We start from the raw sequence: 26,091 nt of genomic DNA on the forward strand, positions 1-26,091 counted from the left end.
CCTTTTAGTATGTGATCTTATCTTATCTACAACTGTTGTAGGTCTTCCTCAGCAGACAAGCTGAGCTACTGGACCGGCTCCGCCCAGTGCCCCTGACCCTTGCGGGAGATGGCAGATGTGATTCGCCAGGCCACACAGCCCTCTATGGCACTTACAGACTGCTTGAGACAGTTGCCAATAGGATCATCCACTTTGAATTGGTCAAGGTATCTCATACCAAATCTTTCTGTAACAGTATCGTAAACATTGCATCATGCAGTTCATACTTTTTCGGGTAATACCCGATATTTACCCTCAAGCTTCCAATTTTCGGCCTTAATCCAGTTTCGCCCTAAAAAAAATGTGGTTCTAATTAAGTGGTTTTGTCATTGCGGAACTGGCAGAGCTTACTCACAATGTTGTACTAAAATCCTTAACACTACGAGCTCAGGACTAATTGCTGCTATTCAGAGAGTGGAAGAAGTGTTGACGCTGTACAGGCCTACAAGTGTTGAAGTTCCACAACCTAATTGAGCACATCAAAACATAGTTGGTTTACAAAACAGACAAAACAACATGGTTTAATGCCACAATCAGGCTCGTCGGGTCACTTCACCCTGCCTGTCATCACCATCGTTCAGCCACTGAGGTCTGAGTTGTGAGAACTGTATTTTTTCACTCTTGAAAATGGTGTCCTAAGATTACCTGTACAGTATGACTTTAATAAGTCACACTGTGCAGTTAATCTTAGGACACCATTTTCAAGAGTGTGCCTGTTTATGAATGCATTTTTTTAAATTATATACAGTGCTTATTAGCACTGCTGACACAATCACGTGAGGTAGGTTTTTTGAGTGGAAGCTGAAGTTAATTTCCGTGTTGTATCAAAATTTAAGCTACACCATTTTTATGCGTGTGTAGGAAAGGAGCTTATTGCACTGTTCATCTCATTGACACACATGGATTTTTCATTGCTTGCCCTCTTGTAGAGGGCCCAATAAATAGCACTGTGGTCCTAAATTTTCTTTGGCAGGCATGTACTAGTACGTAGACATAGCAACAAAAATACTAAAGAGTGGACACGTTGATTTATCCCTTTCTTACACCCACGAGTTCAGTCGTGTGCAATGTCGTGGTTGCATCTCCAAGCATCGAGCTTATAGGTAATTTTACATAATAAGTGGTCGAGCTGGTGGATGAACTCCAATGTCAGGAAGCCTGACCAGCGAGTGACAAGGGAAAGCAAGCACAACACAAGTGGCTTGTTGTGTCTGTTTTTTTTTTTTTTTTTTTTCTGTTGTCGGTCGCTCACGCTTTCTCAAGATGGAGTAGTAATTTTGTTAACTTTGTTGACAGAGCTAGAATTAAGCTTATCATTTACAATTACAGATAGTGAGACGTACGCAAATGTCAAGGACATCTTGACAGCACCTGCACTGCTCAGGGATGTCCCTATGCTTTCTACAAAACAACAGACATATGGCCTGGAGTCATACCACAGTGTCCTGAACCACTTCGTTCCGAAATCCTATTCGTTTTCTGACGAGGGGATGGTGGCCAGGTATTAAACCTTCATAAAATCATGTCACGCATACAGATCTTGTACCATCTACATTACAAAACTCGGTTTTAGGGCACAGTTGGCAATACTCCATTACAAAGAGAATGCTGACCGTGTGCAAGTGGAAAGAGAGGGCTCCAAGCAGTTCCGACTGAAGCCATCCAAGCTGAAAAAGACGTGGGTGGCCGTACCCCTCAAAGAAAATGCTACCTATGGGGTATTTTCACCACTGCGTGCATCATGTTCTGTGTCAATACATGGATGTAGTTATTGTGGCTAGTTTGAAGATAGCGCTAGTTATAGAGTGTTTTATCCTTTGCAGAATTTTTTTATTGAAAAGCTATGAGAGCAGCATATATAGATCTCATTTTTGCCTGATTACTTTAAAAAAATTAATTAGGTGATTCCAGACAAAAGCAACCGGAATGAGGGTATCCTTGTTTAGAGCTATTTCAGGTCTAACAAATCCTAAAATACACATGTGCCTTAAAATATCCATCCTTGAATATTGATATGAAAATGAGCTGAAACCACGCTGGCGGGGAATGCAGGAAGCACAGCGCTCACTTCATGCAAGAGCTCGACATAATTTGAAGTAATGGAAATCATCAGAGTAGGTGTTGATCTACTGGCTAAATAAACCACTTCTGTTGCCGTAGATGGCTCTTGAGGAGCACTTTTTCAGTCTCTCATCATCTGCATACCAAAATTCAGCAATAGATATTTCACGGCATGCTTTTAAGGATTTTTAAAAGATAGAATGGCTTTCAATGTGGATTTTCTCCTGTTCTGCTTGCTTTTGCTCAAAGGTCACACAAGGTAAATCTAAACTGGTAGCGTACACTAGCGGGAATACCAAATCAGACCCATCGCCAAGGCTATCAGCACGAGGCGCGAGCGATCCTGGGTGTTGGTAGTAGAGGTACTATTGTAAACACAAATATTTTACGTCGTGGGCATTGCTTGTGTGTGTGTACTAATAGGTTATTCATAATTTCAATATGGGAAAAACTATCTGTTGCCCACTTGTGCACATATACGAACTTGACAACGGCCAGAGTGGTTTTCCGGATCCTGCGGATTTTGCGCATGTGCGCAGTTGCGCAGTTATGAGTCTCTCTTCTCGAACTTTTCGACGCGTTGAACATACATAGCAAACAGCTTGAGAGAAAGAATTTTAATTTTCCTAAAAGCGCTGCCAAAGCCCTCAAGGTAAGATAAACACGCTTGAGCTTGTGTGTGGAATGTCCTTAAAAGTGTTCCCTATTATAGCAGGTCCAGGGGAACTCTGCGTCATGCAGAGGTACCCGCGCAGGACTTGTTTTTTGAAGTCCAGAGGTGCCTGCAACGCGGACGACACCGTGTGCGGTGTATCATTCCACCGTTTCCCTCTAGACGTTGCCAGGTGAGCTCTTGAATGTGTTGACACCAGTCTACCGGCGCGTCTCTCGTCACACTTGAATAAGGACGGCATATGCATACAATATCTGATTTCTAGTGCTGAAGCTACGTGAACATCTGTCTGGGGACCTGAGCTCCCACATTAAGGAAACTGGTAAACATGTTGAAGTTTAAGCATGTGCCTTGCTGCTTACACCAAAGTGGATATGTCCAGTGCGTGCGAGCATTGCGCAGCACGGGCTACTAGCATGATGTTGGGCTTGCTTGCTTTCGCTTGCATGTTTGCACCTGGTGTTGGTATACTTGACCATCGCATGGCACAATATTTTGCGTCCTCCTGCCTTCCTGTTGCATAGGCTTTCTGTTCTGTAACATCTAAAATGCAATAGTCTATCTATTTGACACAAACACTGTTTTGCGGATGTAGAGCATGGCTTGCTTTTTGCGGCGTGGAGCTCCAGGACCGTTCCCCTCTACAATTCCACTCTCGCGTCCTGTGTTCACAGCACTTCCCACCAAGTGCATTTTTGCGCACAGGAAGGTTGAGATGGAATGCATTTCCAACACTGAGGCGTACTTTTCCAGAAGCTGGTAAGCTGTGGTCAGGGGGAAAACAGCGAGTGACTGCTTTTATACTGTGACAGCGTGTTGCTTGAGTAGCCGCTGTGATTATTCCATGTATTCATTGCTGGCCATCTGCAGGACCGAGCAGGACCCTCAGCACAGAAACTGCAGAGGCTGTGGAAGCAGCTGGTACAGGAGGCACTGACACAGCAGAGATGTGTACATCACAGTTGCACTCAGGTCGTGAAGGTTTCAAGTGCTAAGTCAGGGCAGCAGCTAACGATCTGCCATCTTTTGCACAACAGGAAGTGGGACTGAAGCCCTGCAACCCTGCCCGCCGGTGAGTGCTGAGCGGCACGAGTCCAGTCTCCACGACCACTGCTATGCTTCAATCGCACCACCCTTGCCAACACAGACTGGTATGCTCCTGACAGCAAGCGACGTCTTGCAGCTTTCTTTGCAGCACCAGTCGAAGTCACCACAGCATGCAGCATGTACGTATGCCATAGAACCTGACTAGTTATTCTATTAACTGCAAGGAATGACCTTCATTTCTGATCCTTCCTACACACAGCTCAGCAGTGCCCAGCTCAGGAGCATGTGGTACCAGACAGTGAGCGCATAGCATCCCAGAGCAGGAGGACGAAATTGGACGAGCTGCGGAAGAAGGTGCACAGACTTCAGGTCCACAACAGGAAGCTGCAGAGAGACCTTAAGAGACGCCAGCAACCGAAAGCAGTCCAGGAGATAATGGAAGGCGTGAGGCAGCACGTTTCAGGAACAGTGGCTGCATTCATTGAAGCACAGATTACGATGAACCATGGAAGGAGAGGTGGACGACGCTGGTCAGCACCCAACAAAACATTCGCGCTGAACCTGTACTTCCATAGTCCTCGTGGCTACAGGTTCTGTCGTAAGCTGTTCCACTTGCCATCAGTGAGGTCGCTGCAGTTGTGGATGAAACGAATCCCACTACGCCCCGGCTTTTCCAGTGACGTGTTCGCTGCAGTGAAACGAAAGGCATCCAGTTTCACAGAATTGGACAAGCTATGCACCATTATGTTTGATGAGATGCACATTAAGAGGGAGCTGCTGTACAACCCTGCACTGGACTGCTTCGAAGGTTTTGGGACCTGTGGGAACACTGTGCAGACGGAGCTGGCCAACAAAGCACTCGTCTTCATGGCAAGAGGAATATGCACACCATGGAAGCAGGTCCTGGGGTACTTCTTTGCATATCAGGCCACATCTGCAGCAGATTTACAGGAAAAGCTATTTGAGTGCTATAACTGCCTTGTGGAGGCAGTCCTCCAGCCAAGAGCTGTCATATGTGACCAGGGAAGCCAAAATATGTCGCTGTTTACAAAGCTGGTGACTCCATCTGAGCCATATGTGTGCATTGGTGGCAAGAAGCTGTACTTTATATTTGATCCCCCTCACCTGCTAAAGTGTCTCCGCAATATGCTGTTAAAATACGACTTCCAGGTTGGGGCTCACATAGTGAGGGGACAGCATATTAAAGATGCCTTTGACATTGACAAGAAACTTGAAATACGGTCTATGCCACGACTCACAGAAGGACACTTCAATTTGTCATTTGTCTCTAAAATGAAAGTTAAGTTGGCAGCACACATCTTCAGCAATCATGTAGCAGCTTCCCTCTTCACGCTCGCCACGTTCCAGCAGGTGCCACCGGAGGCCATTGACACAGCCCGCTTTGTAGAGCGTATCGATCGTCTCTTTGACGCACTAAACAGCAGCCATTTACATGGTAAAACAATGTATGCCTCAGCCATGCAAAAGGGGTCCATACATACAGAGTTCCTTCAAGAATGCCTCTCTGAGTTCAAGGGAATCACTGTGCTTGGTTGCAAGAGGCAGCCACCATGTATCCAGGGGTTTTGCTTGACGATCACCTCCGTGCTTCAGCTGTGTCAAGATCTGTGTAACGAAAGTGTTGAGTATGTGCTCACCCGAAGGCTCAATCAAGACGCCCTTGAGAACACCTTTTCAATTATCCGCACAAAGTGTGGCAGCAACGTGGACTCCACTTACCACCAGTTCCAGGCAGCAGTGAGGCACTTATTGATCGGTCAGCTGTTTAAGACCACCCGCGGATCCAACTGCGCCGACGATGCAGATGCTTTCCTTGCAACACTCCCTATTGGCAGCAGGTTCCTGGGAAACCTCGGTGCTTCTGCTTCCACACACATCACTGATGACATCATAATGGCACCTAGCGAGTCTCCATCACCATTTGGGTCCAGCTGCACAACTTACTTTGCTGGGTGGCTTGCGATGAAATTCCTCCAGACACATGCTTGTTACTCAGAAAAGCGGTGCGACCTACTGCAAGAAAATGCAGTTTTTCAGGACAGTAGCCAAGCACTTCTCTACTTCAGTGTCAAAAACCCGGACAATACCAACTTCGGCAAACTGTCTGTGCCTGTTCTTGCGTTCGCAGACTTTGTGGGCTTATGTGAGAGAATCTTTAAGGACAATGTTGGTAAATTCCTCACTGTACAAGGAGTCAGTACCAGACTATCAGAAATCCTCGATATCCTTGTACCAAAGACATTGACATTGTGTTGTACATCAGTGTACAAAGAACTATTCCATATTTTCCTTAGGGTCCGTTTGTTTTGGTTTGCAAGACAGAAGAATGCAGAGTTGAAAAACAGTGTACCACGTTTGAAGTCTGTACGGCATGTTGAAAGGTTGAAGTCGCAGTTTGTGTCACACATTGTAAATATTCTCCTGGCGTGTTCTTTTTAGTTGCACTGAAGACATAAAGCAGTGCTTTTTCTTTTTTGCATAGCAACTTGTAGATACCTGCTTGATTTGCTCATTTGTAGTTGCACTCAAGACGTGATCAGTATGGTCTTTTATAACAGTTCGTTTGACCACTCCTTTTGTAAATGCAGTGTTACCGCATAGTCAGTATGTTCCTCGGTGGCAGCTTTAAAACTACCTGCTTGACTGGTGATTGTGTAATTGCACTGGAAATGTGTCCTTGTAAATCCTTGTACAAATGTAGGGTTAGAAGTTGACTCATCCAAAATCTGTGTCACTCGCTATGCAGTAGCATCGTGTGCCGGGAGTACCTGCAATTGAATGCAGTGGAAATTGGGTAGGAACAAAATTTCACAATCATGTCAGTAGCATGGCTTTTTTTATTCTGCAAATGATGTCTTGCTCTGCACTGGTTTTAGTATAGAGTGTTGCATGTTCATTTCACTTTGAATGGTACATATGTTATACATGCTCAGTCAAAACCATGTGCAGATACTGCTGTCTTCTCTGTGTCTTCTGATTCTGAGATTCTGTGTCTTCTCAAGCACATCATGTACAGGCTGAAGCTTGTTTGCTGTGCAAATTAAGTCCTCTTCTAGTTGTGTATTACAGTGTGTGATGGTGATTTGCATTCCATTAGAAATGATGCAGGTGAAAGCTTACACAAGTTTTGTGAAAGCTATGTTGTAAGTCAGTTGCTACTTTCACTTCCATGTGTGATGTACAGACCAGTTTCTCTAAATTTCATAAGAGCATTCCCATGAAACCAGTCTTAAAATTCAAGCGTGCACATATCTAGTGAGTTGTGATCAAAATGCATAGATGTGTGCTAGCTGTTATGTATTGTACAATGTATTGTATTGGTGGAAGAAACTGTAAACAGATTGCTTCACAATTATAGCCTTGCAGAAGCTTTCACTGGACATTTCCATTTGGTCATCACATCACATACTGTTTCATGTTCGAAATGAGCAGTTAACAACTGGGCATCCTGTTGTAATTGCTGTATCTTATTAAAGCAGCTGCTACACTCCTACCTGAATTTGCTGTTTTTTGTCCCTCCTTTGCAATGTCTTGGTTCCTGTGTCGTTGCGTTCGAAAAAGCTTCGTGGTTTCCGAACAACGTGTGAAGCAAAGTAATTAAGCGAAGCGCGTGCGGGTGCGCGGGGCACGCGACCTGCTTACGTAATGGTGTCGTCACAAGTGACGTCTCTCCTATGTCATTTATTTACAGACGTAGTAGTCCGCGCAATGGATGGATGGCGCTGGCGGTCTTTAAATGGCGTCCAACTGAAGACACAGAGGCCTATGGGAGTTACGCTACCTGTTTAGATATACCTTGGGTCACATATACCCCCTTCCAAATGATGTCCGCCTTGCAGTATAACTCAACTGGGAAAAGTGATGTCTGTGCTGCTGCCATAGCTTTTTCATAAAAACACCCAGTATTAAGCATAGTCCTTCAAGTTCACCTAACACATTTATTGTCAACCTATGCTTATCCATCAACAGATTATGCGGCAACACTGATTGCAGAGGTTCTGACTCGCATGCAAGAACACCAAACGCAGTCAGCAGCTGCAGAAACTCGGCCAGCTCGTTCAGAAACATATGGCGAGAAGCCAACTCTTAGGCAAGCTGTGGAACAACACCAAACACGGTACGCAAACTATTGGTTCTACCAAGTTGCACCCAACCTGCTTGCTCCTGATGACTTAACTCTATTCTGGATTTTACATGTAGATTCCAGAAGGGAAAGTAGGCCATGTCCACACCGGCTGAGGACCACGGACAGCTGGCCATCTTGACATATGACATCACAAACGGCCCTTTTCAGGGCCAACCAATGCTTTACGCAAAGACAAGCGTTGCTTGTAGATCAACCCACCTCATATGACATTGCATATTAATTCTCAAACCCATTTTGATAACTGCATAACTCAAATCATTAAAGGGACTATCGCATCCATGTGTGTACGTTAGTCGTCGCTTAACAGTTAACTTGGCCAAAATTCACTTCCATAAACAGCTGAAGACAAATTTGTCACTCTCAGCAGCAATCAGCCTTGTGTGTGTGACGTTTGCTCCAATTTTCAGAGAAGGAATTTGGAAATACTGTAATATCCGTCATCCGCTCTTGCCCACATGATTGTCAGTGAGCAACGTAGAAAAAAATGTCACTGCAGTGGCACAATCAATTGGGACGGATGCGGCAGCCCCTTTAAGCAGTACCTGTTGTACGAAAAGAAGTCTTATGGATATGCTGAATTAAAAAACTATATTTTATTATAACCAAGTTAACATTTTTTTCATTCCAGCACATAGGCAGTTCTGAGAAGACAGCAGCCTGGAATCTACTGAAATTGTGAACAACAGTATCATCACCATCTGTGCATAGATATTAAATACCACTGTAGCATTTTTGCACTGTAGCAAAGAAATATTAAAACGAAAAACACGAAAGAATTTATATTCGTGCTATCCTGGAGGTTTTTCGGCATGTGTGGTGCATGTACTGCTTTCGACACGGCAGCTTGTGGCTCTTGATTTTCATCACATTTGAAAAAAGGTACATGATCTTTTTATGAGCATTAGCTTAATGAGTTAGATGTTTTACAAAAAGGAAGTGAGGTATGTGGCTTTGAAGCCTTACAGTGTGATAAATGTACAGGAATGTACAGTCACGGCAATAATATCAGGTCGACACCATCTAGCTTACCTACTCCTTTTATGTTCACTGAAGTATACAGCCTTGTTAATATGAAGGTATAACCATGAAAAGGGAATCAGCCAGCAGATGCATATAATATATGTATACTGAATCATACCATTCTTAAGAAGGAAACCCTTGGTATGAAGGCGACGGGTGCTCTCTTCGAATCGCTCGCACAGCGCAGCCTGGAATTTGTCGCCTATTTCTAGGTCCGAGGTAGCCCCAGACCCAACTGGCAAATATAGAATAGGCTGTGAACCTCACCTATGTAAAGATAAGGCCAGTCAATTTCAGAGATACTGCAGCAAAAAAGGATGACCAACTCACACATAAGTGACCAAAAGACAACTGCAAATATCCTAGTATATTCCAACATATCTATAGAAGATTGCATTAAGAGGTTGCATTAGAAACTCCTACTTATCGGTTAAAATACAGCTGTGGTTGCTGTAAGGGACTATTACCGTACCTGCCCTAGGAAACGCCATACCTGTTGTCTGTCGGATCCAACAGCCGCAGCCGATAGTTGTAGCGGCAGTACCGGCGTGCATTCACCGCTACCAGTTCCCTCCGCAGACAGAAGTCGTGGAACAGACGGTGCTCGGTGATGCACTGCACGCCAGCACTGTCACACAGAGCTGCAACCTGGCTCACTGAGGTGCAGCACAAGTATTCGTCTGGTTGCTCCGGACTACAGACGCCGCACAGACACCTGTCGTTTTTCAAGTACCAGTCCAACAATCGGTTGATAGCGTAATTGCAGGGGGTGCGATGCGTACAATGTGATAATCTGACTTACCGAAAGTCATCGTTTTGCGTGACTTCGCGAACAACTGCACCCTGTTGATCGGAGGATGAAGCGGAAGTGGGTCCGTTGAATACGGATCATCGTCTGACACCACGTCGTCCGAGCTGTCCTCACTGAATTCATCCAGCAGCGACGAGGAAAAACTTTCGCTTTCGACGTCCGACGTGAACACAGCTAGGCTCTACGCGGTTTCCCAGGCAGACGACGTCCCGACAGTCGCTCCCTGACTGGTGCGGCTGCGTGACGTTTGCGGAGAGGGAATACCAGAAAACCCTCAACGTCCGTCGTCTGCTACGGCTATGTTTTCAATCAAACTGCACAGAAACTACTCCACTTCTTCGTGTCGGACTTTTTGTGTAATTGTTGGCGACGAACGACGAGTAAAACGGCGCTATGGTTTCGGAATCAACCGGGACGGATGCGATAGTCCCTTTAAATAGCGACCAGTTGTATATTCTCTCATTCAGTTTGGCACTTATGATGTCCGCCACATGACGGACGAAACGTCTGAGTAAAACTCGTTATTTTGTTATGTTAAGTTGGAGTTCTCTACTTTTTTGTCCAGTTATCTCAATGCGCCGCATCATCGTTCATTCCACTCTCCACCACTTCATCCTCACTCTCCACCAATCAGCTGCATCCCTTTCCTCCCTGCGCTCCGCTCTTTAGCAGATCTAAATACGTCCCCGCATGGGCCCTGTCCTTGAATGCGAGGCCGACAAAAGGATCGTCGGGGCAGTACCGTTTGTGGGGAAGATTTAAAAAAAATCAAATTTGTTATCTCCTCTTCTACAGCCTTTCTCCATTCGGTTCCGTCAGGCGCTGAGAGTGCTTCTTCTATAATTCCTGGATCTAGCACGAAATCGCTTATTTTTACTGCAAAGCACGAATAATTTTGTTTGAGCTTGGTGGCTAGCAGCTCGTAACGCCTGGGCAGCGCTGACTGCGGACCATGTTGAGGGCATGGGCGAGTGACGACGCCAACAGTTGGAGGGCACACGTCTGTAGTCGCTGGCGCAAACTCCGGCGGTTCCACTAGCGCTTTCGTTAGGCTTTTGCCGTCAATGCTATCACAATCCAAGCGTAAACTCACGACACTCTCGCTGAATCCAGGTTTACAAGGTGGGGCCAGCGTGTCGTTGATGCCCTTGCACGGAAAGCAATTTTCGTCGAAGAAAACGCCACGGCTGACGAAGAAAGTGTCGTTTTCTCTGTCCGACAAGTTGTACCCGTTTACACCCTCGGGGTACGCGGCGAACATACGTTCTACTGTCTTTGGGTTCAGTTTGCATGGTCGACGCTGCTTCTTTATGGCCCAGGGATCTGCATCCAGGTGCCCTTATGTGGCCACTACGGGATTCTTTGCCAAACCACAGCTGGTCTGGCACCTCACCGCCCACCGAGCTGGAGGAACGCGTATTTCGTATATAACTGGAAGTTACAAGGGAGTCCGCTCAGAGTGTTTTGGGAATACCAGACTCTGTTTCCAGAGTTTTTACCAGACGTACTTCAGGATGGAAATAGAGATGACGTCTGTCCTTCGAAGAGGAGTTTGTACGGGTTACGTCAGTCAAGCAGGCAGTGGAATGCGAGACTTGGGGAGTTTCGGAAGAACGTGGGCGTAACCAGGTCCAAAGTGGACTTCCCTATCTATTTCGACAAGCCCCATCTTCCTTCTATCCCCTCTCCTTCCTCTTTCCTTTTCTTAACTGTTAGACTAATCTCTTCGTCCCCTACCCCCTCCCTTCGAAATGTAACTGCCGCCATTATTCTGAACAGGTAGAGTGCTGTGGACTCATTTTCCTAATAAAGGTCACTACCACCATCACCACCACCACCATCGTGTATGGCGACGTCGTTTCTGTTGATTTCATGAAAAACGAAAGGCGTACGCCATCTTTTGTTTACGCAAAAGTGGCGTATTGTCATCAAGTAAGTAAAAATAGCGTACGCCCCCTTTTTCTGCAAATCAGAGGAAAGAACGATGTCACTGGGGATGGTGGTTGGCTACGTGCGTGCTATGTGGTGAAGTTCATTATTTCAGGCTAAGGAAAAGCCTGTTAGTGTCCACTCTGAGCTCAAAGGACTCCAGTTTCTGGATGATACATCAACATCTATCAACAAGCATTCCCTCTTCACCGACCTCGAACAAAGGACACACACATCCCTAGGACGCCTGGCTAGTGCCACCATCTCTCTAGCCAACAGGGGGGCTCTTCCTCGGCTCCCAGCTAGACCACCTACGCCGCCGTGGCGGGAGTTCGTGCCCGCAACAACGCTTCACATCCCGGGTCTACGGAGGAAGAGCGAGTCCAGCCCCCTAGTGGCCAGGATGGCGGCTGAGAACCTGATAAGCGACGTTTATCACACACATACCCCGGTGTTCACGGATGGCTCCATTGACCACCGTTCCAAAAGTGCTACCAGCGCGTACTACATCCCGTCAATAAACAAGGCCTGGCAAGGGAAATCAGTTCGTTACCCAATCTCATCTACGACGGCCGAACTCCTGGCCTTGCTACACGCAGCTGCTGCGGTTCAAGTCACCGGAATACCTAAGGCCGTCTTGCTTACGGACTCCAGAAGTGCCCTCAACAACGTGATACACCCCATGTGTGGTAGCATTCTGGCCCGATGTATAAGGAGATCGTGTGCCCAGCATAGGCTAACCGGAGGTGAGCTCACGCTCCAATGGATCCCATCTCATGTCGGCATCAGAGGCAACGAACGAGTGGACCAGCCAGCTTCCTCAGCACACAACAGCTGCAGCCCATCCTTAGCAGTCCCGGCCGACACTGACAGGCTCATGGTCGTCAAACAGCTAGTTGAGATGCGTCATCCTGGCATACAGGACATCATGCAGAATCACCGACCCTCTCTTCCCACGAAAGATCTTCCCCGTGGTATGCAGACAATGCTCCATCGATTACGCACAGGATCTGCGTTCACGAACTCGCAACTGTGCAAGATCGGCTCCAGGGAGGACTCCAGTTGCGGACACTGTAATCATCCGGAGACAATTGCACATATCCTGACAGAATGCCGTGCATACCATACTGTAGTGTAGAAGATGAACAGCCTTTATTACAATGATGTCGATGCATATATACAGGTGGTTGGATACTAATGACGATGAGGATTAACATGAAAAACATGTGGCGACACCACATTTCCTCCCCCCAGGAAAATAATATTGTAGAAAAAAAAAACGAAACCAGTCTTGTCAGTATCGCAACCGTTGCGGTGGTCGTCTTTCACGGCTACCCCTGCGTAAAGGTTCTTGCTGTTTTGCTTGAGGCTCCTGCGTCGAGGTTGAAGTAACAGGCTCAAGTGGAGGGTCGACGGTAGATGCTTTACGATCGTTGCTCACAGGCAACGTAGATAACTGTGGAGGGTCGATCGACGACCAGTGAACTTCATCCTGATGGTGGACATTCTTGCGATACTTGTGAGACGCTTCCTCAGATACTTTGGAGAGTCTACTTGCGTTCCAGACCTTGCCATCATCCAGCAAGAAAGAACGGTTTCCTTGGCTTGCAACAATCATCCTTGGTGTGGAGAATAATCTGTCACCCTTCGTGACGTGTGTTGGTTGTTTTACGCGCACGAAGTCCCCAACTTTGAGAGTAACTACGTGAGCGGCGCGTTTGTTGTCGACATACTTTTTGGTCGCCAACTGCTTCTTGAGTATTTTCTCCCGTAGATTCTGCAAAGCCACGACTGGATCTACATGAAAGTCTGGAATTGGCAGACCGACGACGTTCAGTCTCGTTCGTAGAGCACGTCCATGTAAGAGAACTGCCGGCGAGTATCCAGTTGTAGTGTGAGGTGTTGCACGGTACACGCCCAAGTAGTCAGTAAGTGCTGCTTCGAGGCTTCGCTTTTCGAGGATGGCCACTTGGATGAAACTTTTCAGGACACGGTTAAAACGTTCAATCAGACCATTTGATTGAGGGTGATAAATAGACGAGTAAGTGTGCTTAATACCGCGGTCGTTGAGAAACTCCTGAAAGTCCGATGAAGTAAATTTCGGCCCGTGATCAGATACAACCTCTGTGGGGTATCCTTCTCGACTGAACAGTGTGCGCAGGAAGGAGATTACTGTAGCGGACGTAACTGTGCTGCAGAAGGAGACCTCAGGCCATTTACTGCAGTAGTCCATGACACTGATCATGAACTTAGATGACTGTGGCGCACGGTGTACAGGGCCGACGATGTCGATGCCTATTTTCTCCCAAGGTCCATCCGGAAAAGGAATTGGCTGAAGCGGTGGGGAACATGTCTTAGCACTTTTATCTGCTGACTGGCAGATCAAGCAATTGCTGACGGAGCGCTCGACATCGGCATCCATCGCAGGCCACCAGTTGTATTGTCGAATCCGTTGTTTCGTGCGCACGATTCCTAGGTGCGATTCGTGAGCTAAAGCGATCACCTTGGGGCGTAGGGATGGTGGTACGACTATCCGGTCTTGCCTAAGCAGCAGACCGTCCACTTCAGACAGTTCGTCTTTGACTTGCCCGAATGCAGAGAGATTCTGGCTCATTGTATTCCTGCTTGGCCATCCTTGTTGGATGAACTTGAGGATCTGCGCTAGCAGCGGGTCGGCATAACTCTCAGCTTGGAGCTCTTGTCTCGACAGAATGCCGGAACCAGTGCTGTCGATCCAGCAGATGATCTCGTCTTCATCTTGAAGGGACTCTTGAATGGAAGGAGCAGCCAAAGGTGCAGGAAGGCGCGAAAGCGCGTCTGCGATTACATTTTATTTCCCTTTCTTGTAAACGACGTCGAACGTGTAATCCAGCAGCCTCATACACCACCGTGTTATCCGTAGTGGACGATGACCCGTACCTTGCCTGCTCAGGAGTACTTGAAGCGCTTGATGATCGGTCTGTAGTGTGAAACGGCGACCCCAGAGGTAAACGTGCCAGTGCTCCACGACCCAGACACAGGCGAGTGCTTCCCTTTCGCCAACGGAGTAGCGTCGCTCAGCGGCTGGTAATGTTCTCGATGCGAAAGCTACAGTCTTCAGGTACGAGGCATGCTGCTGTTGAAGTACAGCTCCCAGGCCGTATGCAGACGCATCCGTGGAGACTGTACTAGGCAGATCGGGATGAAAAAGTGCAAGTGCGGTTGATTCCCTAAGCAATGACTTCAGCCTGTTGAAGGCGATTTGCCTCTCCTCGGTCCAGAGAAACGGAGCATCTACCCGTAGAAGCTCTCGTAGTGGTTCTACTTCATCTGCGTAATTCTTTATGAACTTGGCGTAGTAACCCATCATTCCCAGAAACGAAGAGAGTGTCTTCTTATCGTCCGGGGTAGCAGCATCTTGTATCGCCTGGAGATTTGCAAGGTTAGGAGAAATGCCGTTCGGTCTGACTGTATGTCCAACAAAAGTCAGTTCTCGCACTCCGAAGACACATTTGTCGTTCAGTTTGAGTCCTGCATCAGAGATCAGCTGAAGGACACGATGAAGATTCTTCAAGTGGTCTTGTTCATTCACTCCGAAAACGATAATGTCGTCGAGATAGCATTTGACACCTGCGCAATCCTTGAAGAGGTCAAACATCATTTTTTGAAAAGCTGACGGAGCTGAAGCCAAGCCGAAACAGACTCGCTCATAGCGGTACAGTCCTCTGTGAGTGATGAAGGCAGTGAGATCGCGACTCTCGGGCGCCAACAGGACCTGGTGATAAGCTGCCGTAAGGTCGAGCTTAGAAAAGACTTTGGCGCCTGCGAGTTGGTAGAGCAATTCATCGATAGTAGGCAGAGGAAAAGCGTCCACGACGACTGCTTTGTTAGGTCCTCGAAGGTCCACGCAGAGACGTAACTTCCCGTCATTCTTCCGGGCAACGACGATAGGTGATATCCATTCGGATGCTGTGACGGGCTCGATTACGTCCATCTTGAGGAGGCGATCCAATTCCTGGGTAACCTCTTCACGTAGTGCAAACGGTAGCCTGCGTAGCTTCGCCCTCACAGGTGCGACGTCATTTCTTGTTTTAACTCGATGAGTGTAATCCTTTGCAAGTCCAAGTCCTGGCGAGAATAAATGCGCAAAGGTCTCCAAAAGATCCTGTAGGTTTGCAGGGTTAAGTGACGTCCTAAGGCACTGTAGTGTTGGTCCATCAATGGAGATACCCAGTGCAGCAAGGCCATCCAGACCTAGAAGAGCTGTGCCTTCAGGAACGACGTAGAGAAGTAAGCGGGAAGTGCGGCTTCCGTACGTGACTGTTGCAAAAAGTGACCCCAGGACTGGTATTCGTTGCTTCGACTAGTTGTGCAATGAAAGTGACGTGCCTTCCAACTTGCAATCCGCAGCAAAGTGCGCTTCGTACAAGTCCCTGGATAAAATTGTGACTGAAGAACCGGTGTCAACCACGAATCTGATATCCTTCTTGTTGACTGTAACGGTGATGTAAATTGCGTTCTTGTGAGGAGGTCCTAACTCCAGTACCGTAGTGCAGCTAAGATCTGGAAGTCCAAACTTCTGGCCCAAACTATCTTGAACTTGAATCTGATTAGTTGATCCAGCAGCCGACCGACATACCAGCGCAAAATGTCCACGTTTCTTGCATCTACGGCACTCCTTGTCCCTTGCCGGACACGTAGTGGAATTCGCGAGGTGAGTAGTTGACCCACAGCGGTAACAGGCTTTCCCAGCGAAGTTCCTTTTCAGAGTTGAGGGTGGCTTGCTACGTTGTTTCCCTTTAGCCTTCGTGAGTCGCTGGACAACTGGCGTGTCACCACGCATCAGCTGCACCTCATTGTTCGATTGTTCGATGAACTTGGCTAGGGTTAGTGCTCGTTCCAACGTGAGGCTGGAACCTTCCATCATGAGGCGTTCACGAACTTGTGGAAGACTTGCGTTTTCCACCAATTGGTCTCTGATAATCTCTTCAAGTGTGCTTCCGAAATTGCACGTTGCAGCAAGGCCTCTTAATGCTGTTACAAATTCGTCGATCGTTTCACCGGGAAGTTGAGACCGATGCCGAAACTTGCGTCGTTCTGCGATGACGTTGAAAGTTTCTGCATATCGAGCTTCCAACGTGGCTATAGCTTCTGCGTAGGGATCGCGTGCTTCTTCCTTCTTGTCAGTTGAAGGGCTCGCGGTGACTTGAGGTACCGGGAGTGTGAAGAAAATTCGTTGGCCTTCCGTACCTAGTGCATGGAGCAGTAAAGCTTTCTTACGCTTCGAAGATAACGTTGCGTCCGTCACGCAATCCAAATAATTCTCGAACATCCGGCGCCATTGCGCCCATGGAATGTAAGGCTTGCCAGGTAACTCCAAAAATGGCGGTACGGATGGAAGGCTTCCGTAGCTCATGACATACAGCAGAAGAACGCAAGAAGGACAAGCAGGTTCAATTGCTCGTCGCCAAAATGTAGTGTAGAAGATGAACAGCCTTTATTACAATGATGTCGATGCATACCTACAGGTGGTTGGATACTAATGACGATGAGGATTAACATGACAAACATGTGGCGACACCACACATACCATGCGGGAAACCTATCTTCCCCACGCCAGGCCTGGTATACTGACGGACGTCCTCTTCCCCGAAGGTCCTTGTGCAGAACGACTTTCAAAAACTCGCGGCCTCGTGCGCTTTCTTCAAGAAACGGGCCTAGCGGAGAGACCACTCTAGTGTACCTCCCACCTACAGTGTGCTTCCGTCCCATCAGTACCGGTCATCCTGCCTCTACATCACTTTGAAGTCCTCAACTCCCCTCTCCCACTTTCTTTTCCTTTTTTTTGGCTATAGTCGTGACGGTGCCCACTTGAGTGCGGCCAACAACGGCAAGCTACCTCGACCCCCCCCCCTCATTATTTCAGGGTGCACCACGATCAACATTTATTTCAGTTCTCAAAAGTGCAACGGCGTCTTCATTGCGTACCGCTAAGTGGCCTAAGAGGTGAACACTTTTATTCTTAGGCTTCCTCGACACCGGCAAAGTTGGATAACTAGCACTGATAATATGTAGAGGTGGGCAGACTACAACTCAGTATTTGCGGCAGTCGTCGCGCTAACAATCTTAGGCAGGAGACATACCTGGTGACAGGTGGCTCTCCTGCTTGATGACAATACACAGGAGGCATGCCAATACATATATGCCTGTAAAATAAAATTTTCTGAATAGGAGACGATAACAGTATGATATGGGCAAGTTTTCTCTTGTCCCATTCTACAGTTGGCAATACGAAGCAGGAGACGATAAGGATAAGCTAAACAGCTCATCTAATCATTCAACAATAAGTATGAGACGGCAGAGTACAGCCCTGTAGCACTTTCAACTACCTCTTCTTCCGTGGCTCATCTCATACAGTCAACAATACAAGAACTTTAGACTTGAATTCTAGCCAGGGCACTTCTCCTACGTGTTTCGCCGCAGTTGGAGAAGGTCTTGCACCCATGGCAAGCCTGTCCGGTCGTCTGGTCACAGAGGTGGGCAAAGTCACGACGGACGCCCTGGTGGAATGTGCGTCCTGGGCAGGCAGGTCCCTGGCAGGCGTCCTGTGCAGGTCCTACGGTTCTCGGCAGATCATCGGTCCTTCATTGGATGACCTTTCGTGACACCATTCAGTGGTTAAACCTGAGGCAGCTAGCAAAAGTGTTGGCGTCGTTCGACCAGGCAAAAGCTTTTGACAGAGTGCGTTATTCGTATCTATTCTCCGCGATTACAGCTTACGGCTTTCATGAAGCGTGGATTCGCTTTGTGGAAGTGTTGTACCTCGGTGCGAAAAGCTGCTCTCCGTTACGGGTGGTCGATCGCGTCCAATGGAAATTCCGCAAGATGTATAGCAGGGCTGTCCCCTTTCTTCTGTATTGTACGCTGTCGCAATCAACCCAGTCCTGGCTCGTTTAAGTTCCCTACCTCTCCTTAGATTGTCTGGTGGTTGCCCCTCGTGTTTTCGCGTATGCAGATGATATCTCTTCCATGCTACCAGGGGAAGTTCCCCTTCAACATGTGCAGAGACTTTCGAGGATTTTTTAAGATGTCTGGCGCACTACTCTATCGGTCTAAGAGCGGTGCCCTCCCTCTACATTAATGCACGACCTCCTCGGCGTACCGTATTCAAAACCCTTGTTAAAAAGGCTAAAAAGGCTAGTTCGCCTGTGTGCTTCGTGAGCGCGCACACCCAACTTTTATGCAAATAGGCAATGTGGTGACCACGAGGGCAACGTAATGATTGATGCCCTGAGGGAATGTCAGCCCTACGCTGACTTAAGGGAAATTTCCCGACACATGTTTGAAAGCGTCTGAGGAAAACTGAGGGGGAAAAACCTAGACAGCACAGCCGCCGGCTCCTCTGTGAGCAGTCGCCGCACTAACAATATTTAGGATAATAATAGAGCTAGCTACAGAGGTACGCTAGTACACACGTGGAAGTGTGTACTAGCGTACCTCTGTAGGTAGCTTTCCGCACTAACAGTCGACTATCGCTTGCGGTAGCGGAGAAGGGCCACATTAATAACGCGGTCCGCCGCTGGGTGGGTTGTGTCTTTGCGCGGCCGATAAAAAAGGTTGTGGGGGCAGTACTGCTTGCGATGCTGTTCCGGAAAGATTTTTCTTCAATCTTTCGGTATTGTTTCCGGAAAAGGGTTTCTCTTTGGCTATCATCTCATAAAGTACTTACTGAGTACGATACTCTCGCCAAAGTGACTCGCGTGACCTTCCCTCAGAAGGAGCTAGAGGGTATTGAAACGGGCAACCGGCGCTCTTATGGAAATGCGGACCCCAGACCCGAACTTCATAAGTGTGCGCATGGTAAGCGTGAGACCGTCTGCTCCGACGGTATGAAACGAGTTTGTATGCGGTGTGGCGCAGAGGGCCACTTCAAAAAGACTGCGCGCTCCCAGTGTGTGCTCGCTGAGGTGATTTGGGGCACGAGAGGTGCGATGCTTCGTCTCTAAGCGCTGTGGTAGGGGTCACGCTGTATCCGAAAGTTTGGCTACAACGGGGGCATCCCGTGTTTCTGGTAGCGGTGTGCTATCAATTACTCCAACTGAAGCGCACCCCGTGCAGGCGCTCGCGGACGAGAGTGTCACGGCTGAGGTGGTATGTTCAGCGGGAGTGCCTCAAGTACCGTTAGTGTTGCGGAAGGGCCTTTCGCGGTCCGTGCTGGCAGTCAAAATGGTAGAGGAGACGCAGTTAGTGGTGACGGTGCCGATACCGACGACACCGTCGCAGGTGTCTCGTCTCTGCTGCTAGCGCCGTTAGCAGTCCTGCTGGTGCTGTTAGTGTTTCGGTGTAGTATAGTCAGTTGTGGTACCCTAGATGCAAGACAGGCTTCTCCAGTTGAGCACGCTAGTGCTCTCGTTGATGGCGTTGTGGCAGCGCGTAACTCCCGCATTACCGAAGCTATCAGCGACGAGGATGACAGTGTTGTGTCCTCAGACTCCGAGCACATGGTGATTGATGAGGACCCTAAGATAGTGCACGTCGAAGATAAGGATTTTCCAGCTTCTGTCGCTAAACGTATGCGTGTGTAATCCGACGGCTCCCAAGTGCATGATGACTCTCAAATGGACAATGAGTCCTACTCTTAAATTCGCTGCATTTCCTTTTTTAATGCCTCTGTTCAGTCCTGCAACCTTAAACGTCCGGGGGATTAGCAAGGAGGCCAAGCATATGGAGGTTGTCCATTGGGCAAAGCTGGCAGGTGTGGACATAGTCCTTCTTGAAGAGAGTGGTTGCCCTTACGGGCGTGCGATCAAGTCCCTTGATGATTTACACGGGCTCACAGCTTTCTTCAGTCCTGGCTCGCCACAGAAGGCAGACGTGTGTATTTTAGTGTTCCCGTCATTCCGGGGTACCGTCCGATGGTTCGACACAGTCACCAAAAGTAGGGTTGTGGCGGCGGAGTTAGAGTACGGCAGTAGTGCTTTTCGCATTGTTAATGTTCACGCCCCTGCCCGTAACTGTGAGCGCTCAGATGATTTCTTTCGCACAATTGACCCTTTTTTCTTTGGTAACCAAAATTTACTCTTTGCGGGCGACTTCAACTGCACGATAGACTGACAGCACGGCAGACAAGCAAATAGAGGACTTGCGCGCTTAGTATATTGCGCGCCAGGACTGTCGGATTTCATCTCCCGCTTTGTGACGCGACCTCCTGGGGATCTCACGGATCATGTTGGTGTTCTGTTATCTGTATCTGGCCTGCTAAATTTTCGCTCTGGCTCCAGTTTTTGGCGCCTAAACGTGTCTTTGCTCAACGACCCCTCAATTAAATACGACGTAAAAAAGTGGCTTCCGGATCTTTGTTCCGCACCCGATTTCGGCCCCAGTCACTGGGAGGCTCTCAAGCTGGATGTAGTACACCGTTTTCAGCATTGGGGCAGACAGCACGCGCGGGAACACCGGCAGTGTAGAGGTGCACTCAGGCAGGTGTTGGCTGTGCTTCGCATCCCTGACTCAGGCAGTCCTGAATCCTGAGTCCGGCATCGAGGACGTGCGGAGGCACCTGGCCTCTCTCCGAATGCAGCCCAGACGCAAATTTGTTACGCAACGCTATGTGGTGCGCTGATGCGGGAGCTATATTGCTCCCGTGTGTTACTCAAGCGCTATGTAACAGAAAACCAGGAATTACGAACTACTGAGCTCCGGTCAGCTGACGGCTCAATTCTGACTTATCCCGCTGATATTCAGGAAGCAATGCGTGAGCATTGTGCGGCCCTTTATCAGAAGTCACCTCACGACGAGCCTGTTATCAGCCGAGGGTGCCTACTGCCGGCGAAACTAATAGAGCATATTGACTCAGGGCCGCTCACGCAAAATGATGTTTTTGCGTCTGTCTCCTCAATGACGACCGGAAAGTGCCCTGCCATTGGTGGCCACCCAGTTGAGTTTTACAAGCGCTTCTGGAGTGTGATTGGTTTTTGCATGACTCGGGTTTTTGCTTAACCCAGCAGACTCTGCTTAACCCAGCGGTTGCTATGCCCCAGCATGCAGAATGGTGGAAAGACAAGTCTTGAAAACTGGACCCAGATGCTTATCGTCCGGTTACTTTACTGACGAGCGATTATAAGGTTTTAGCTAAAACTCTTCTATTGCGCGTTTCTGTTTCTGTTGAAGAAGGTGTTACATCCTTGCCAAGCATGTTCCGTCCCCGGCAGATCCTCAGACCTTCATAGAATGTCTCTTCGCGATGCCATCCACTGAGTTAACAGTGGCCATGCCCCCGCTGTACTGGCGTCCTTCGATCAGTTCAAAGCATTTGATCGTGTGCGCCACGCATACCTGTTCTCTCGGCTGAGGGCATATGGGTTCGCCGTTGCTTGGGTCAGATATGTGGAGACGTTGTATAGGGGCACTAGAAGCCTTGTCTCTGTCGCTGGCGTACTGTCGTCCCCCTTTGAACTTGTGGGGTCCGTCAGGGATGTCGTCTCTCTCCCGCCTTGTACGCCATTGCCATCAACCTTCTACTCGAGAGACTGTGCTCGCTTCCAGTTACATTGCCGCTGCCCAATGGATGGCCCCCACCTGTTTTTGCGTTCGCGTACGACGTCTCTGTCATCGTTTCTTGTGGGTGTTCCCTAGGGCCTGTTTTGAAGGCGTTTGAGGATTACGGAGCTCTTTTAGGGGAAAGACTGAATAGATCAAAAAGTTCAGCACTGTTTTTTAACCTCCAGCCTCCCTGCGGGGCTCCTTTCTGTGTTCCAGTGAGGCCAGAAGTCGAAATATTTGGTGTGACTTTTAATTGCACTGGTATATCTCGCGTAAATTGGCCACTAGTGTTTAATCGTTGCAGAGCTGTCCTGCGGCCGCTTAAGTTTGTTGATTTGCCCATCACTTTTCGCGCTCATCTGCTAGTGGCCTGGTACTACAGTCGCCTGTGGTTTCTGGGAGTCGTTGCCACGCCACCACCACAAATTCATACTGCCATCACTAGGCACGCATTCCGTTTCTTCTGGGGCAGTTCGGTGGAGTGGGTCGCGTGGTCGCGCTTGCATCGTACACGTGACCAGGGCGGCTTAGCCTTGCCGGTGGTGCTCGACAAGTGTCTTGCACTCCAATCGCGCGTTTATTTTGAGGCGTTGCACACTCCCGAGCACCCGGCGTGCGCATTAGTGCAGTAGTCTCTGGGATGTGCTACCAGGTAGTTCGTTGAGAGCCCTAGGTTTCGGCCTAGGTCCGAAGTCCTGCCACATCAATACAGTGCCTGTGTTGATGTTGTACGGCGTTTGGGACTCCAGCTTCCGGACGCTGACATCCAGTTATGGGCTGTCAGCGGTTATTATACAGCTATCTGGGAGTTGTAGTCTGGTCCTCCGGTTCCTTCGGTACCGACGCAACTGTCTTGGGGTCGAATCACTGCGGGCCAGCTAGATGCCCGCCGCGCCAGCCTTCAGTGGAAGGTGGTCCACGATGTTCTTCCTCTTTGTGAGCGACTACTCCGTTTTCACATATTTCGCTCTGACGGTTGCCCGTCTTGCGGGATGTGTGAAATCGCAGAGCACTGTTTCAGGCGTTGTCGTGTTCCTCTTTTGCTCTGGCGCCAGACTAACCCAGATATTTCAGCTGTCGACTGTCGCCTCGGCCACCGTACAGTTCCTGAAACCGTTGCCAGTTCCGCGCGTTCAGTGTAAACAATTGGTATTATTAAATACCGAGATCAACTTTGAAATTTGGATCTGTCGTTGCCGGCTGGCTTTCGGTGGCCCAGACTTCGGAGACGCAGATATATTTCAGGCTGTCAGGGCAGGGCTTCGTAGCCACATTGTCCGTGAGCAAGCACTGTATGGTCTTGTGGAGTGCTCTCGCCGCTGGCTGACGTCTACTCGTCTTTTCCGCCACGTTCAGGGTGAGTGGCAAATCATGTTGTAGCCAGCTCGCTAGGATCGTACTGCGCTCAGCAGCGGCTCTCCCGTGTTTGGATTGTTCGCCTGGTGTGGTCAGTACGAAAAGCACTCTCCTATAGAGAGTGTTGTTATCTAGCTTGTAGGACTGTAACGTTAAGTTAGTGTCTGTCCAAAGGGGACTACCTCCATATAGGTAGCACTCCTGCTTGATGACAATACACACGCTGTTGATGACAATACTCGTGGGTGCCCGGACGCGCTGCTGGCATCGCCTGCTGGAGATCGCTACATCGGAACGGCGCTCATTGCACGAGAGCGGACGGCGTTACGGTGCTGCGATCCAGGCGATGCCAGCACTCTGCCGAAACTTCAGTAACTCATCAACTTTGCCAACAAGTGCACAAGTACTCGCTGTTCAAAGTTGCGCGGTATCATACGTGATAAACAGGCAGGCAACACACTGCATGAATTACCTCATTTCATTTTTGTGTGGCGCTTGCCACCAAAGTGTAAATGCGAACCTGCAGTTGCTGCAGGAGCTGGTACTCTACGCGATAAGAGTTGGGGTACCCTCTACAGAACACCCTTTTCCCAAATGATGTTTTCAATGATGTTTTTCAATGGATTACGCCCCTAATAAAAGTGTTGTTCTTAAAGAACCTATTGTAGGAGTGATTCCTATATAATATCCTTCAGTAAACGCTGTACTAAAATACACCAGCCACTGTGGTGTGAAAAAAGGAGTCAGTTATAGGACAAGCAATTTACTCAAAAAAGGTGTAAAATGATTTACTGTGATATGCGCGGCATTATGTCAGCATATGTTCGATAGTCTCTTAAAATAGGATTTCACCGCATATAGCATGCTCTCAGCAAACCACCACTTGGGCTAACACCGTTCTGGCCAATAATTGTTTAAGAACGGGCGCAGTACCCCTTTCGCTGACACTATGCAGTTATGTTAGTTGCTATAAAAAAGCATCCGGACCCACGCATTACATAAATTCGGGGGGGGGGGGGGGGGGGGTATCACGAAATTGATATTCTATGATATATGTGTTCCAACCTCAAACATCAATTGTCTCGTGGTGGTTATCATTCTGTGCAATGGCTGAACTTCACCGTGCTATGCGGCGAAGTTATGTTTTAAGAGTGCAGAGTGCAACGACTACAGTTTCTCTTCGTAATAAGGAACATTCACCACGGCGCCGTGTTTATGAGTAAAACGTGCGCTAGTGACGCGTAAATGCCGTGTACGGCCTGCTTAAAACATCCAATTTCGCGCGTGTTCACTTTATGTATGGGCTGCCAACACCTGGACAGCAACCACCGTTGAAATTACCCTGCGGCGTTAACATCGCTCAGTATAACAGCAACTGCTCAATAAAGGATGAAAAGAAATTGGGTTCGCCCGGCTGACGTCACGACTTCAAATTAGTATACTCGCGCTAATGCGCACCACCTGCGTGAAGAGAAACGGCGAGCTCGTTTTAATAACTCACTCACAAATGCAGTAACGGTTCTGCAGGGCACGCCTCTTGAAACTCGTTTAGATTTCCTCTCGCTGCGTGGCATAGAATTTTCGTCATGTACGCTTCGTTGCTACTGCTCTTAGTGTGGACACTCATGCTGGTAAGCAAACTTGAGAAGATTAGGTTCAGAGGACTCTACTGGGCGGCTGTACAAAGCAGTATAGTACAATAAAAGATTGAGGTCACTGAAAAGAATGACCAGCTGTAGGACTCGGACCCACACCTTCTGGATTACCGGTCCAGCGTTCTACCAAGTTTAGCTGAAGGGCTTAGCTCAATTGGTAGATCTCTGGACCGGTAATCCAGAAGATGTGGGTTCGAGTAATCACTCTTAATTTTTTTACATCCTTTAGGGTGTATTAAGGGTGTAATCCATTCGGGCGATAACTCATTCTCTTTAGGGTGTAATATAACACCCTTTTCCACAGGCTACACCCTCAAAAAACAGGCTATAACCTGTGGAAAAACGGTGTTATAGTGCACCCTAAAGGATGTGAATTATCGCACTTTTGGATTACACCAGTAATACATACTAAAAGGTGTAAAATATTAAGAACCATACAGTTGGCTAAGCTTTTCAATGACTTCCATCTTTCATGATTAATTTCGTAGGTAATTGAGTACGTACGCAACGCCGTTACCGTAATCCAATCGATACTCTATGTTCGGCAACACAGTGTGGGTCGCGATACTTTTTTTTTCTTTAAGTAGATACCGGAATAGTATTTCGGCTACAAATTTGTGGTAACGCGATCTCCGTGTCGTTACCAATACATATACTCTCATAGTGCCCCCCCCCCCTCTTCTGCACCGGCCATATTTCTTACTTTTATTCATTGTCACTGGTTCGCCTGGCGCGTACCAGTGTACGGTTTGGAGAAACCTCAGTAAGATGGCAGACGAGGAGTTTGAGCAACCCCTATTGCAAATACCAA

General features: G+C 48.2%; 1 protein-coding gene and 2 long non-coding RNA genes across 6 annotated transcripts in view; 1 reads left to right on the plus strand and 2 right to left on the minus strand.

The window, feature by feature from the left end:
- The window catches only part of LOC135374414 (uncharacterized), a 42,971-nt gene that overhangs the window by 11,771 nt on the left and 5,109 nt on the right, over positions 1 to 26,091 (minus strand). The gene's annotated exons all lie outside the window — the stretch shown is intronic.
- On the minus strand, positions 2,703 to 7,563 carry LOC135374417 (uncharacterized). Of its 2 annotated transcripts, XR_010416892.1 has the most exons (4): positions 7,336 to 7,563; positions 5,561 to 5,851; positions 5,323 to 5,446; positions 2,703 to 4,754 (listed from the first exon to the last, which is right to left on the minus strand). It is a non-coding gene; the product is annotated as an uncharacterized LOC135374417 (long non-coding RNA). The 2 variants fall into 2 exon arrangements; XR_010416891.1 differs by having other exon boundaries at positions 2,703 to 5,446.
- LOC135374413 (uncharacterized) overlaps positions 25,088 to 26,091 on the plus strand; it is a 60,989-nt gene continuing 59,985 nt past the window's right edge. The window contains exon 1 of one of the 3 annotated variants that reach the window (XM_064607378.1): positions 25,088 to 25,256. In XM_064607378.1, coding sequence (XP_064463448.1) covers positions 25,212 to 25,256 — 45 coding nt within the window. In that variant the 5' untranslated portion in view covers positions 25,088 to 25,211. The remainder of the gene's footprint in view (positions 25,257 to 26,091) is intronic. The other 2 variants (XM_064607379.1, XM_064607377.1) reach the window with 2 other exon arrangements.

The sequence above is a fragment of the Ornithodoros turicata genome, unplaced genomic scaffold (assembly GCF_037126465.1).
Source record: "Ornithodoros turicata isolate Travis unplaced genomic scaffold, ASM3712646v1 Chromosome56, whole genome shotgun sequence".
Taxonomy (NCBI): domain Eukaryota; kingdom Metazoa; phylum Arthropoda; class Arachnida; order Ixodida; family Argasidae; genus Ornithodoros; species Ornithodoros turicata.